This window comes from Micropterus dolomieu, linkage group LG21 (genome assembly GCF_021292245.1).
Source record: "Micropterus dolomieu isolate WLL.071019.BEF.003 ecotype Adirondacks linkage group LG21, ASM2129224v1, whole genome shotgun sequence".
Taxonomy (NCBI): Eukaryota; Metazoa; Chordata; class Actinopteri; order Centrarchiformes; family Centrarchidae; genus Micropterus; species Micropterus dolomieu.
In genome coordinates, this window is record NC_060170.1 from 15,327,844 (window position 1) to 15,343,849 (window position 16,006).

Sequence of the window (16,006 nt, forward strand, 5' to 3'; positions counted from 1 at the left end):
CCGATCCAACTTTGATGTAATGTCCTTAAAACAAGTCAAAATGAGGCTCAGTAGTGTGTGTGGCCTCCACGTGCCTGTATGACCTCCCTACAACGCCTGGGCATGCTCCTGATGAGGTGGCGGATGGTCTCCTGAGGGATCTCCTCCCAGACCTGGACTAAAGCATCCGCCAACTCCTGGACAGTCTGTGGTGCAACGTGGCGTTGGTGGATGGAGCGAGACACGATGTCCCAGATGTGCTCAATTGGATTCAGGTCTGGGGAACGGGCGGGCCAGTTCACAGCATCAATGCCTTCCTCTTGCAGGAACTGCTGACACAATCCAGCCACATGAGGTCTAGCATTGTGTTGCATTAGGAGGAACCCAGGGCCAACCGCACCAGCATATGGTCTCACAAGGGGTCTGAGGATCTCATCTTGGTACCTAATGGCAGTCAGGCTACCCCTGGCGAGCACATGGAGGGCTGTGCGGCCCTCCATGCCACCCCACACCATTACTGACCCACCGCCAAACCGGTCATGCTGGAGGATGTTGCAGGCAGCAGAACTTTCTCCACGGCGTCTCCAGACTCTGTCACGTCTGTCACATGTGCTCAGTGTGAACCTGCTTTCATCTGTGAAGAGCACAGGGCGCCAGTGGCGAATTTGACAATCTTGGTGTTCTCTGGCAAAACCTTCTTGCCACAGCTCGCATTGATGTGCCATCCTGGATGAGCTGCACTACCTGAGCCACTTGTGTGGGTTGTAGACTTCGTTTCATGCTACCACTAGAGTGAAAGCACCGCCAGCATTCAAAAGTGACCAAAACATCAGCCAGGAAGCATAGGAACTGAGAAGTGGTCTGTGGTCACCACCTGCAGAACCACTCCTTTATTGGGGGTGTCTTGCTAATTGCCTATAATTTCCACCTGTTGTCTTTTCCATTTGCTCAACAGCATGCGAAATTGATTGTCAATCAGTGTTGCTTCCTAAGTGGACAGTTTTATTTCACAGGAGTGTGACTGACTTGGAGTTACATTGTGTTGTTTAAGTGTTCCCTTTATTTTTTTGAGCAGTGTACATTTTACAGGGTCTCTATTGTGCTGCACTTGTTGCACTGAACTCAGTTGTGGGTGCAAATAAGATACTCTTATCTGGCATGGTTTTCCAAGTGTGTGTATACTCCTTTGTAATACATTTGTGTGTTTGATATTCCATCATGTTACCATGCCCGTGTGTGCATATTATCATCTGACTCATGGCTGTGTCACTGAAGGAGCTTACTGTTCAGTGACTCATGAGTGATCTTTGCTAAGATGAAACAACATTTTAGACCAACTATGCAGACTCCACCTGTTCTCTTACACCGTGTTCCTTTGCCTCTTTTCTGTATGTCAGGCTAACTAATGAAGGAATAACCCTCACGTATTCTCATTAATGGCATTCTAGCTTCAGGTAATATCATGTGTCACACAAATAAAATTGAAAAAAGCCCACTCAACCACTGGAGAGTGCAAGAGGGTAAACCCTCTATATGTTAACCAAACATTTGCTCAACATCCGCAGGGGTCTTTTCCTGGAGTTTATTTTCAGTTCTCTCCAGGTCCCCATGCTATCGCGTTCAGTTCACTTTAGAGGAGTTTTCACCTCCGTTATGGGACTTCTTGCATCTTGGAAACATATATTAAGAATGAAATAAGCTATACGTCCTGTGTCCTGCATGCTGGAACAGGTATACACCCTTAAAGATCAAACGGCAAACTTCTTAATAGGTTCCTATTCATGCAAAGTGGTGCTTAAAGGCACATAGGATGGCTCTGTTTAGCCCACCTTATCTTGCCATGGAGTACTTGTGATGGTGGTATATCTAAACGTCTGTACTACTCCTCGCATAGGGCACACTATGGACATTTCGGAGTGAATTCCAAAGCAGAATTCCCCAAAATGGCACAACCACCTTTATCTTATAAATTCAATATAGTTTTCTGAGTATTCGACTCTTGCAATGATAACAGCTATCTATCTGTCTGCTGTTAGTTGCCATCACATACCATCACACCTCATTACTAAAATGTACATTATCTTCCTAATTGTAAATCCAGATTTGCTTGTAATTGTAATTACAAACAGAAGTGAGAAGGTCTTGTTAGTTGCACCAACTGGTGAAGTATGTTCCTTAGGCCCCTAACTTGTATATGGTTTGTCTTCAGGAAGTCTGGGAACATTTATATGTTCCCATTACTTATTGATAGAGGTTGTCAAATAGCTCCACTGTAGAGCCAAGATGCTTAATATTAAATGAAAGTTACACTAAAAGTACCAAGGTACATGTCAGAAACAGGTGGCAAACCACTCTTAGCACTGGCCTCGCTGTTCCAGTGTAAGTGCACTGTGTCTTCATAGCTGAGGATAAAAGTTAAGATAAAGATATGCCACTTTTTATTCCCAACATTTTATCATCATCGCAGCAAGGCCTCAGAGTGAACCCTAGAAAGTGTTGGGTTAAATACAGTGTATCCGGCTGCACTTCTGAAAACACTTGCATACATTCATGCAAAATCGCTGGACATTATCTGGAGTATGTACACTGTGAATTACCTCTCTGATTCAGTTTGAATTTGTTACATAGCTGCTTTAGCTGATATTCAGGTTTACAGTAGTTATATAAGATTTGTTTTTTTATATATATTTTATAAATGTTTATTTTAAGATGTTGTTGTGTTCTCAGTCTAAGCATATATACAACACAGTTACTACATTCAAAAGTTTAAAACGTTCAATGAAGCATAAATGATGTTTTTCTATTCCCAGAAATCCGTTCTTAAGTTCAAGAAAGTAGGTTAACATAGTCAGTGTCATGTATTCCACTAAACATTTTCATTTTCAGCTTGTCCTTGCACCCACATCAATACCAGATAAAGTTGCTACGTATGTCATACAGCCTTGTCTGTTTCCGCAGGACCCAAATAACCCCACATGTACATGTATCCTTTAAAGGTCTTGCGTAAAACTCCATATATACCCAGTATGTTATGTATCTTTTCATTATTTATTAGAATTCTTAATAGCTTTTTCCTAAGTAAACAAGTCCTACTAAGGGTCAGTGCACATTGCTTTGAGATGTTTTGGGCCAGTAGAGGTACTTCACTCAAACTTTTGCCCCATAGAAGCTTTACACTGTTCATTAGGTCATCACCAGTGTAACAGTGTACTTACTGTACATTTGAAAGTTTTTTTATGTTTAGATACAGGTAGATTATTATATGTTTAATTTATTAATACATTTGAACTGTTATAAACTGTAAATTGAAGTTATAGACAGTAGCAATGTTACATTGTGAAGTGGAAACAATCTTCTCGTTCAATACATCAGAGAAAAGCAGGTAATGAAGATAATCACAGATTTTTTTTTCTAAATCTTGTAATAATGTTTAAGATTACTATAATCTCTAACACTTTGAAAATGACCTTTTCAACTAGAGTCATAACCTTTTGATCCACCATAACAATTTGCTCCGGAAAACTCAGTCTAGTTACATCCTTGGTAATCCCTTTGAAATGTTTAAACGATTTAAGCATGTCTAAATGTTTATTAGACAGGTCACTCTAAATTAAAACAAGAAGTCATGCGCAAGGTTTTGTATATACCATATGTGATGCATGGATATAATGCTGCAGGTCTTGCCACAATGTTCCTTTCACATGGGACTGTGGTTTCATGCGGTCCCCAGTACATTTGGAACTGCGTTCATCCTCTTTGTTTTTCAGAGGCATATGTGGACAAATTTAGGAGTCGTACACTTAAATGTGACCACTTCAAGTTAACATATGTAATATTTTAGGCGGACCCATATAAAAGTAACTCAGAAGAATAGCTTAAAGCAAAAATAAATTGGCACCCAAAATGAATAATTCAGTTTTTACATGCAAAGTCCTCAGCAGGGGACATATTGGAGTCCACACAGAATCAGTATTGTTTCGGGGATATCTTTATCTGACACAATGCAGAATAAAATAAATTGGAGTGGAATTTAAAAATAAGTTAAAATTAAATCAAAATTACTTTTTACATAAAAAATAACAGTGATGTAAAAATATCATGATCATAGCCATTGGGGGGAAAAAGGAAAATTAAAGCCTTGTTGGTTAGGGCTTAGTCTACTCAACAAAGTAGCTATTGTAGTCCATAGTAAAAATGGTAAATTGTTCAAAAAGGGGAATAATTGAAACACATTATATTAATTTTGACTCGTTTCATAATTTGTTTTGATATTTTTATCATCCCTGAAAAACATGCTTTGAAGCTTTCTTTGGCAAATTATGTTACACATCCCATATGGAATTTAAAAGGATGCTGGTGTAAATATGAAGGCATACATACCCTTGGACAGTCATTACATGGCGTATAATGTTACAACCATGGATGGAAGTCAGCAGAGAAAGCCACATAGATTGTCTGTCACTGAGGGTCTGTACATGATCTAGATAGCAGAATTAGATTAGGCCCACAGATGAATGAAATTATGTATTGTTGCAGCGTTTTATTAGAACATGTATTGGATCATGTCCCGCTGCAGACCTCTGACTCCTTCAACGGCTTTCCATCTGAACTCTGCAAACCTCCAAAGCCAGCAGCTGTATTGCAGGTTCTTACTTCTTGTGAATGTTTGACAAGCACCACCCATGAATTTAGTTTTTCTGAAATTTAGTTGGTCTGAATTCTACTGGCAGCTCTTCTGTCGATGACACTATACACAAATGACGTCTCCGTGTTGGCCTTCTTCTCACAGCAACCACTTTGTTGACAGAACAAGGTGGCTCATTTCCTTAACACACACACATAATTGCATTTGCTAGTGCTGTTTTCTGGGGCACTCCTTGTTTACGGTGTCACATTAGTGACTTAGGGTGTTTCTGGCACTGCTAGTGCGTGGGGTGAGGAAAGGTGGTGGTGGGGTAATATAGCTCACTGGGCCTGTTAAGGCCTCACTGGGGCCCTCTGTGCTGGTGCAAGTGTTTTTCAGGAGCATGGTGGGTCTGGAGGAGGTAGAAGGAACTGTGGGACAAAATTCCTTGTTGACATCAATCTCCTGCCGTTGGGGGGCCCAAGGAAGCTAGGGAGGAGTGGAGGGGAGGTCACCTTGTTGATATAACACCTCAACAAAGCAGGTCTGTTTGGATGGATGGGCCTAATGGACTGCGTCCACGAGGGGCTCTTGTTTTAGAAAGTGCTGTCAGTATTAGTGGGCAGAGCTAGATGTCTTTTTGGTTCTGTTATCTGAGGAAGAGATAGAAGACAGAATGAAACTGATGACACACTGCATGAAAAGTGCAAAAACAGTGGAGCCCAGGAATGAGTCACAGAGAGGGGGAGACAGAAAAGGGGGGGTACCATGGGGTTAAATTGTTTTGAGTAAACAGGAGATGATACAGAAAACACACAAAAAAATGCTATAAACAGAGGGAAAAGAGGGAGGCTGCAATGTCTAACCTTGAGAACCATGATGACGACCCACCTCCAAAATTGAAGACAGAAGCATTGAAGCATTGTGGTCAAAGTCCCAAAATGATTGAACAGGAAACCCCCCATACTCTCTTTCTCTTCTGTCTCTTTCACACTCTCAGTCCCTCACTCATTCACACTCTCAAACTCAAGTAAATCCAGTCCTGAACAGTCCCTTTTATGCTTTAGTCCATTGTGAGGAAAACAGTGCCTGGTATGAATTGGAGCACATCTGTTTTCAGTGTACCAGAGCTAAATCTGATGTTGCTTATGCACTGTGACAAAATTACACCGCACAGGCAAGCGGCCGCTCAAATGCGTCATACACTTGCGGGACATTTTATGTACCACACCAGTGAAAACAATATATTGAATTACACAAGATTGGTGATGATTATTAAATTGTGGTTTTTTTAAACATTGTTCCAGCTCTTGTTGTCTCAACTTCCGGAAAATCAAGACAACTGGACCAAGAGGCAGAATAGAGAGAGTGACAGATTTTCACCTCCTCACCAACCAGCATACAAACAATCATTAATCATCAATTTGCCATGTTTTGACAGAAACAGACAGGCAAACACACAGGGGCACATTGACGCAGACATTGTTTGTTTCAAATGTGCGACGTATTCTGCCTTCAGCTGATCCTTGAAAGAATCATTTTCCTCACAAAAGGAATATTTTCTCTTTGCTGCCGTGGACACAATCACAAGCCAAGCCAAGCTGAGAATTAGTTGGCAGGAACTTCTATAGTAGGTCAATGGGAAAGCCTCTTAGAGCTTCTACTATAAACCACTGTGTCCACAAACTTTCCTCATCTTGAACAATCTGTAAATCATTATGCATTCAATTTCTTTATTAAAGTACCTGCACTTGGTTCCTGGAATGCTTTATTTCATTTATAACTTGATATAATCATTTAACAGTTGGTGAGTGGCAAAATGAGATTTTTTATCACTGCTGTCACCAGGCCTTTTACATTCATTTAAACACATATGCATCTATATCCTACGTTGTAACACTTACATACTGTGTATGTATGAATGTGTCAGAGGGACACACTGAGAGGGGCGTGATAGACAGTGAAAGAAAGCATTACACATATCCTGAAATGCCATCTGATGAGTGGTGAAGTGAGACTTTACATCTGCACTGCATAGATGATGTCACTGGTTGGCCAGTCGCTTTGGATTTAACCCTTTATGTACACGTTAATATTCGTGTTTTATTGGATGGTGTGTTCTAATTTATACTCATTCTGCATTTTGGTGTCCTTTTATTTTCCTCTGTGTGTCTTTACTCTGCCCTTGCATTCTTCTTAACATACTGTATTTGGTCATTTTATTTTAAATCAAAGCCTCTAGAGGGATTCCAGCTATTAAAGGAGAAAAATTCTAACTCAAAATGTTTTTATATTTGGATCTGTAGTTTTAAAGTAAGCACTAGAGACAGGAAGTTTCAAATCCCTCACTTTATGCCTTTTCTTGCTCCTTTTTTTGCATTCATTCTTCTGCCCTGCTACTTGGAACAGCACTCTCTTTCACAGCATTGTGGTGAAATACTGGCTATCAACTATAACAGCTGCTGGACTCTGAGAACTTTCTGTCAGAAATGTATAACCCTAGGGACAAATGATACAACCCTGTACCTTGTTTTTGTAGAACATCCATACCTTTATGTAATAGATGCACCCACAGGGTAATTACTTTATGGTCTGTCAAACCTTGTGTCATTTATTCTTTGATCTCTTTCCATGTCTTCCTTTCTCTTTTCTTGCCTTTAAACTCCCAATAAAAGTTCGCTAGCTTTTACCTCTTAAAATGTTGCAGTCTGTCCTGTTCTCCTGTGGTCCACAGGAATGTGGCTCATACAATGATGGAAAACCCACAAACAACGAATTGTTTTTCCCCTGTTAAGAGGTCTCATTTGACCAATGCCTGTGTGCCCCCTTTGGATAGAAATTTGAGAGCACATGCACGACAGGGAAGATTAAATAGATGACTGTATGACATGTGTGATAGCATGCTTTTGCCAAGTCTTATAATTAATGGACTCATTGTGTTAAGGGTTGTACTTGACTATACTATATATACTATACTAGATTACTACTTTACATATCAATTTTTTATTTTGCTTGACATTAGTAATGGGCATACGTTGTGATAATACATAATAAATTATAAGTATTGCATTTTGCAGATAGTATTTATTTTTTTTGTATTTTTATCCTCTCGCGAAGGTTCTTGACAATTTCGTGAACACAGGCTGACCAGAGGAAACTCGTATTTACTCTCACATTTCTGAGACCCAATTAATGGAGTTGTTCTGATCAGTAATTGGTGGAACTGTTAGTGACAGCTTTGGTTAGGCCACCGCCGGAGATTAAGAGAGTGGTTGGGTCATGGTGTAGGGAAGTAGTTAGCCGGCCGTTTTGTCTCTATTATCAGGCTTTCTTGAAATAAAGTGGGAGGAGTGGGGGCATGGGGGATGGCCCCATGCCCCCACTCCTCCCACTTTATTTGCTTGCCTGTCTGCCTGGCTCTCTGTTTGATCATTGATCTCCATGACCCCATCTGAAAGGTCTTAATCTCTTAGTTGACCTCCTCAAGGATTTTTTTGAGGCCGGGTGACAGGGGTGGATGTTGACTGGGAACTAGCAAGAGAGTGAGGATGCTGTGGGGAAAGTGACGGGGTGCTTTTCCTCTTGAGTGGAAATACAGGGGTGTAATGAGCCTGGAGGATGCGTGGATTCACACGTGTGCACGTGCACAAGAGTATGCAAATCTGAGATATTGAAATTAGTAATAAACTGCTTTTAATTCTGCTTAACCACAGAAACTCACACCTCAGTAAATTTCACCATCAAAGTTTACATAGGCCTAGCTCACCCACGCTCAAGGAGGTGCAGACAAGGTTTTGCTGTCTAGCACAAACATGCCTTTTCTGTACAGAGCTTGTGTTGTGCAATTCCTAGAATAGACTGATCTGCAACCCATTGTTAAGACAAATATTCCTTCTCTTCTTGTTTTCGCTGTTCTTCCTTTCAAAGCACAAAAATACTGTAAAAGTAGTAGTAGTGGAAGAATTATCATTATACCTGCTAAAATAAAAGGCGCACAAATATACCAGTGAAGCTATCCAACAGGCATAAAGGTGATTTTCTATTCTAACCCCACTGACTGAACATGAAGCTTTCCTCTGAGGATGTTCTTCCATCATGCAAATGTCTAACTCTATCCCCAAAGAAGATTTAAGGCTAACTTTCCTTTAGCCTTTGTGCCTCAAGTCTCCAAGGCACTACTCTCACGACAATAAGAGGATAACGCTGCCTCTGCCTTCAGGGCTCAAACTGAATGTTGTGACAAGACAACCAAACTGCATCCTTTCACATACATCTGCACCACAATTGAGCCCCTCCATACACTAAACCACTGGCATTGTCAATATCCTAATGATGGTGCGATATGACAGTGGTTTGTGTGGAATATTGCCATAATGATTTTTTTTCCTTAGTTGTTGTGTAGTTATTTGTCCGCAAGAATTATCCAGAAAGTGTAAAGAGTAAGAGCCATTTATTTGATTTGTGTAATATTCTTCCAAGCACTTGGATGTGTTTGGTAAAGTTCGAGGCTAGCCGCAGGAAATTTAGGTTCATGCCAATGTGTGTTTTAATGTGCTCGGACAACATCTTATGACTGCATTTGTTTTAACGTTTGAAATGTTGCTTACTATACATTGATCATTTCTGATGCTTTTTTTTTTTTTTTTTTAGCATTGCTATATATGTCAGAGGTCGCACGCTTCTGGAGGAACAAGGGGTTAAGTGTCATGCTCACGGACATGAGATGATAGCCCTATTTACATTTGTCATTTAAAGTGTCTCGTATCCAGATAAAATCCAGAAGAGATGTAAGACCCTTTCCTTTAGACTTTGTCACATACATTATATGTGTCTCCAGAATGGCCAGATTACAATTCTGTTGCAGTCCATCTTTGTTTTCCCCTCCTACATGCAAGTCAGGGTCACCACTTCTACAGATCAGAAGCAGTTGTTAATGCACCTGAAGCTGTTTGGTAACTGCCAAAATTGCCAGAAGAAGATTATCTTCTGCAGTTTAGGAGTTTAGTTACAACAATAACAGTTTAGCCAGAGTTAGCAAACAACTATCCATAAGCTAACACAAACACATGAAAGAATCGTGTTTATGAACTGAAAAATATTGTTTTTACAGGCTATAACTCGCGCCGCTCCCTCACCCATACAGACCAAACAGTGACAGTGTTTCACACTCTTGGCTTTCATTTTCCATGTTATCTGTCAGTGGCCAAGTCACAATAACATATGGTTTTACTGAATAATTAAGTAAATATAATTTCTTAATAAATATACCTAAAGAAACCTAATTTCCTGACTACTACTACTGGCTACTCTCTGCTGTCTCAGAAGAGACACCTTTTGTTCTGTTGTCAGCCACCGTAGCTGTCCTACGCTCTTTGAAAGGGTAGGGGGCAGTGGTAGACTGGACAGATAGTTGCAATTTGCAACCCTCACCACTCGATGCCACTAAATCTTACATACTGAACCTTTAACATATGTTTAAGCCACCCAACATCAATATGTTAATTAGAGTTAGGATAATTTCTTGAAAGAAAACAGGAGTGACGTGGGAAATGCTGTGTTGCACAGCCTTTGACTTTGTTTAAGACGATGGTTATGCAAGTGACTTCGTACTGTGGACCTGACCTTATTGGGCCACAAGTTTTTTTTCATTATGTTGAATTGCTGTTGGAAAGCAGGATCCAAACCAAACCGCTGAAAACAGTGAGTCAAATAAAAGTTTGTTGTAGTTGAAAAAGGGTCAATCAGGTACTGGGGATCAAGAGAAATTTGTGTATTTTGAACATACTCTTATTTTTCTCTACCAGACTTTGGATGAGGTCACTGTTTGGGACGTATTTCCCAAGCCGTCCCTTTAGTTTAAAATCACTCAACCCAAGGGTTGGAGCAACTGACTGATTCAGGTGGTCCATTTGATTTGATTACAGGGAATAACTCACACAAAGTTGTTTTGAAACACTTTTGTGCCTAATGACGTCTGAGAAAAGATGGAAATTGTTTCTTTCTTTCTTTTGATTTTTGTTTTGTTGACATAAAGCACAGTTTATTGATTCAGTTTATTGAGGTCACCATGTTTTCCTTTCTTTGTAACTGTTCCGTCACAGTGCAATTAACAACTGATGATAAGGTGTTTTGGTGCAGTCTTTATTTTGAGGCTTTCATGTGGATCGCAAATATCTACCTGTTTTGTGAGGGGAAGAAACACCATGACAGGAAGAGTGGAGAGAAGAGGAGATGGGAATGTTTTCATTTGAGTGTCTTTGGTATTCAGGCCAGATAATTAAGTCTCTCTTTTAACTTGTCTCTTCTTCAAGACCTCCAGATGCGCCAGAGTGTTGGCAGACAAGGTGTGTCACTCTAACACTCACATCTATCAGCAGCTGTGCGGTTGTGCTCATTTATGCATGCGTGCGCACACCCGTGGAAATCAAACTGTTGTGTTTTACATCAACAAACTTTTCAGCCACAATCTCTCTTCCATGTTGTGTCACACTCCCCCACACACACACACACACACACACACACACACACACACACACACACACACACACACACACACACACACCACGGTGTTGTGCGGTCAGTTCACTGCTCACCCTCAGGAATGCAGCTGCACTCCCGACTACACCACATGTAGATACACACATGCACAGACACTGCGGTCTCCTGTCCTGTCCTCAGCTGGAAAGGTTTTAAAAAAAAATTACTTACACAAGATCCCTGGGAAGGAAACCATAAAGAAAGGATTTGATGTGAAGAGGAAAACCATAGTGCCGGGTGAATTGTGATAATGATAGGCGGGACACTTCCTGGCTTCTTGTTTTGAGGGAAGATACTGATCTCAAGCAGTGTTACCTAAGATACTCAGTGTAGCCAGGCACAGAGATTAAACTGACGAGGCTGAGGAAAAGCGAGAGGGCTAAGGAAACACAAAGCTGCAAATGAGAACGTCAGTGCCCCAGACCTCTCCTTTGGCTTATCTCTCTGCCCATCGTCTGGGGCTCTTTTTATCAGCACACCAGTTGTATCCAGGCTACGGGTTTTGCCTGTGTTTTTATAATATATTTTTTTGGTAGGTGTGCTAGAACCCAGTCTTATCAAGCTGTTGCATCAGTGCCGAGGAACTGATGGACAGCTCCAGGCCTTTTTCATATATTCTAAGCTTATTAGCTCATCTTGAAAGAAACGGTAAGGGGCTTTGTTGCTTTAAGACCTGGGGGGGCAGTGATCACCAACTATGGTTGCTAGTGTCTTGATTATTTATCTCTGTTAACCCTCCTCTAGGGCTGGAAGATATGGTCAAAAATGTTATCACGATAAAAAGTTTTTTCGATCTTGATAATTATCACGATAAGTATCAAATCGTTATTTCTTTTGCGTTTAAAGGCTTATTTTTGCTCCTGAGTGAAGGAAACCTAATGTTTAATTGTGATTTAAAGTCTTCTTTATGGTCAACACTTGATGGCAAACAGTGGATCACTTCACAAATCTCCGGTAGAACATTCGATACAATTATGATAAAATCTTTGTCAACAAATATGCATGAGTAAAATTACATCCTTTTTATCTTAATAAAATAAAATTTGTGAATGATTCAAGTGAATAAAATCAAACATTTTTTGAATATTTCTTGAACATTTTGTATATTGTTATTGAAAAAAATTATGTTGTGATAATTATTGTAATTGTTTCATTGTCCAGCCTTACCCTCCTCTATCAAAACATTTAGGGAGTAACTTCTCTTTCCTATACCATCATTATTATCAGCCAATGACTGTCGTCCATTGGAGTATTTTTATAGATATGTGTAAGTTGTGTGGAAGTCTATTTGACTGCTTGGGTCTACTTAGTGGTCTGTCTCTTCATTTGGAGCTCAGATGGAGCTGTAGAGTACAGCATCATTGAGGATGATGAATCTTTAGTTCTTGACCTTCAAAATATCCCATCTGTTGTTAATAAAGATAATATAACATCAAAGTGACACTCAGTTCTTTAACACGATTTTGTTTAGTCCTCAGGGTTGTCTTAAGCTTGTACAGGGCCTTATCACAAATCAAACATCGATATAACAATGTTTTGCACTCTGTCCAAAGCCTCTGTGTTTTAGAGTCTGCATTCCTTCATGGCACAACCACCTAAAGATGTTATCCTCCTATACTGTACCCATGTTAATTTTTTTTTCTGAAAAGGCAGGGAACCCTTGTTTGGGTTGGATTTCCCCCTATAAAGCCACTTTATTTGCCAATGTTTTTTATCTCGTCAAAGGACTCTGACATGGGAGACCCTCAACAGAGCATTATGGATAAACCATTAAGGGAGCCAGGCCTCACAAACAAACTCTCACCTTGTCCTAAAAAGACAACTGACACCTTGAGATATATGACTGTGTAGTTTTATAAAAAGCAAGAAAAAAAACTTAACAGGTTGGTCACAAGACTGAGATGTCTTTAAACCTTTCAGTTATCATACCTTGTAGTTTCTACAAGGAATATACTCCTTTTTCACCATATAGTGACTGTGATGACTGCATTGTTTTCTCTTCATCTGCTGCATGGTGGACTTGAGCCATTACTAAAACATTGTATTTTTTTTTTGTGTATGTGGCTTTTTTGCGTTAATGGCCTGTGTACATGCGTGTTTTATTCAAGAGTTTCATCTTTGTTTTCCTGTCCGCTGTGCAACCAACTTACCCCCTGTAATGGCAGACATGACTGATCTGCGGGCTTGTCAGGTACCATCAGTGCAAAGCTGGTGCCATGTGACACCCCCGGTGGCTTGCCAAAAGCTAATTGTGCTAATTGGTGAGCGCCAATCCTGTAACAAGGCTTTGAGGCAGGACCCACCGACACAGATGAAAGCGCTCAGATTTGTCTTGTGTCAAGGACTTGCGGGTAATCGGTGCGTCCGCTGACCTGCAGGTCGGGAGGGCAGGACCACAGCACTGTGGTCAGTCTGCGGGTGGAGAGGGAAGAGGACAGGGGACATGAACTGGATGATCCATCCACTGGGTCTTCCCAGACATCTGGAGATCAAAATAACATTATTAAAGCTTGTGTCTGAAACTAATAGTTTCTTTCTACCTAACATACAGAACAGATTTATTTTTACATTCATTTTTGTGGACATAATTTCTGTGTTTTAGAATGTGTAGAGAAAAAAGACATGCTGTCTGACAAGCTAACAGACACACTGCCGTGTAGTTGTTTAAAAGATAAGAAGACTGCATCAAAATTAAATTCAACTTGAACAGTAGTTATTTTTAGCGCTTTTTAGGACATTCACCTGTATTATAGATTGATGTAAACAGACACAGACTGAAATGTTAATGCAAGCGTTCTGACCCAGGAACATAACTGTAATCTGCAATGCCCATGTGCATCCACACTTGTCAATATCCAGTCATCCCATAAGAGTACAGTACATTTACCAAACTATATCAAAATCAAACCACTGCCTCTGATCACATGTTGCATGTCTGAAACTTAAAGATCAAGGTTTTCATGACTCATACTGAAGCTTGAGGTTCCGCTCAACATCAGGTGAGCTGGGACATTTTTGATTGCAAAGCCAACGTGAACACACACACACATGCACCCACATACACATGTACACACACACCACTTCTCATAAGTTCTCTTAAGCCCCACAGATATTCAGGGACGATTACTCTTGGCTTTCCCGATAGGGGGCAGCCCAGAACCCAAATAGTAATTTACTCTAACTGATGGTGAGATGACTCGCATGGAAATCATGGAGTCTGGGTGTTGCTTATGTTGTGGATTAACTTTATAATGTCTGACCTTTTCCCAGTCAGTTAACATTTAACAGTCTACTCTTAAAAGGGTATTTTATCTAGTCTTTTCATAACAATATCTGCAATGTAGGTGGTATTTTACTCTGAGTTACTGTAATATGCTGGTACATAGCCAGTCAGTGTACTTTACTGTATATGATTGAAAACATGTAAACATGTCGCATTTCATCACAGATTAAAGAAACCTCAACTGTCACTGATCTGGAGTTTTAGAAGATTTAATTAAATGTTGAATCTAAGTGACTGAAATGTATTTTACTGCATTACTTTGTACTATAATCAAGCGTGAAATATGATATTACTTAATTATAGCAGATTCAGTTTTTCTGCATACCTGGGTTGAAAAATGTCTGGAACTTGATACATCCCTGTACCCCATATCCATTCACCCACGTAATACAGTCATGGTTGTGCTGCTTAGCACTAAAATGAAGTATTTTCATTTAACTCAAATGGTAGATGTTATAAATTAAAATGTAACAAAGCAGAAGACTCATAAATCAGTCAAGTTGCAATATGCTGAATTGAAATAAAGATCAAACACAACTCCCCCTTTGACTTTGTTACACCTGTGACAGCTCTTGTTGGAGGGGTTAAACTGTTTGTGCCAGAAATCAAATGAATGCACAGAATACTTGGCAAGTCCCTCTTCCCCAGTGCAATGTAGCTACATGAACATGTAAACTGTCTGAGTTTTGCAGACATTGCTGCAGGGCAGAGGGAATTACACTGTCACACAGAGGATATGGAGCTGCCGTGATATCCTCTTGGCACATAGTTGAAGACCATCCAGGTGGAAATTGGTATCCTCTGCCAAGAGGGAGGTGGGGAGTGAGGTAGTTGCATGGGAGGTTCTCATCTGCATCAGCTAACATTGTCTTTCATATAAACAGTATATGGCTTTACCTGTTGTAGCTGTCAAAGGGAGAAAAGGTGGTTTGTGATGTTGGGTGTGGAAGCAAGCAGACGTTGAGGCTTGTGTGCATGTGTATCAGGTTTTGCACACCTGTAAATTTTTGGGATTCATAAAGTTGTGTGCACATCTGTCAGGGCTATAATCGTTCCACTAAGCAGGGACACCTGTGAGTGTGCTTGTGAAAGAATATATATATACAGTGAGGAAAATAAGTATTTGAACACCCTGCTATTTTGCAAGTTCTCCCACTTAGAAATCATGGAGGGGTCTGAAATTCTCATCGTAGGTGCATGTCCACTGTGAGAGACATAATCTAAAAAAAAAAAATCCAGAAATCACAATATATGATTTTTTAACTATTTATTTGTATGATACAGCTGCAAATAAGTATTTGAACACCTGAGAAAATCAATGTTAATATTTGGTACAGTAGCCTTTGTTTGCAATTACAGAGGTCAAACGTTTCCTGTAGTTTTTCACCAGGTTTGCACACACTGCAGGAGGGATTTTGGCCCACTCCTCCACACAGATCTTCTCTAGATCAGTCAGGTTTCTGGGCTGTCGCTGAGAAACACGGAGTTTGAGCTCCCTCCAAAGATTCTCTGTTGGGTTTAGGTCTGGAGACTGGCTAGGCCACGCCAGAACCTTGATATGCTTCTTACAGAGCCGCTCCTTG

At 40.3% G+C, this 16,006-nt stretch overlaps 1 protein-coding gene across 2 annotated transcripts in view; it reads left to right on the top strand.

Annotated features, from left to right (window-relative positions):
- arl15a (ADP-ribosylation factor-like 15a) overlaps positions 1-16,006 on the top strand; it is a 106,471-nt gene that overhangs the window by 58,086 nt on the left and 32,379 nt on the right. Inside the window, exon 5 of one of the 2 annotated variants that reach the window (XM_046034378.1) lies at positions 5,911-6,343. The exons of the other annotated variant lie outside the window; for it this stretch is intronic. Within the exon in view, the coding sequence (XP_045890334.1) occupies positions 5,911-6,126 (216 nt within the window). The 3' untranslated portion in view covers positions 6,127-6,343. Of the gene's footprint in view, positions 1-5,910; positions 6,344-16,006 lie in introns of those variants that run through there. 2 annotated transcript variants of the gene reach the window in all.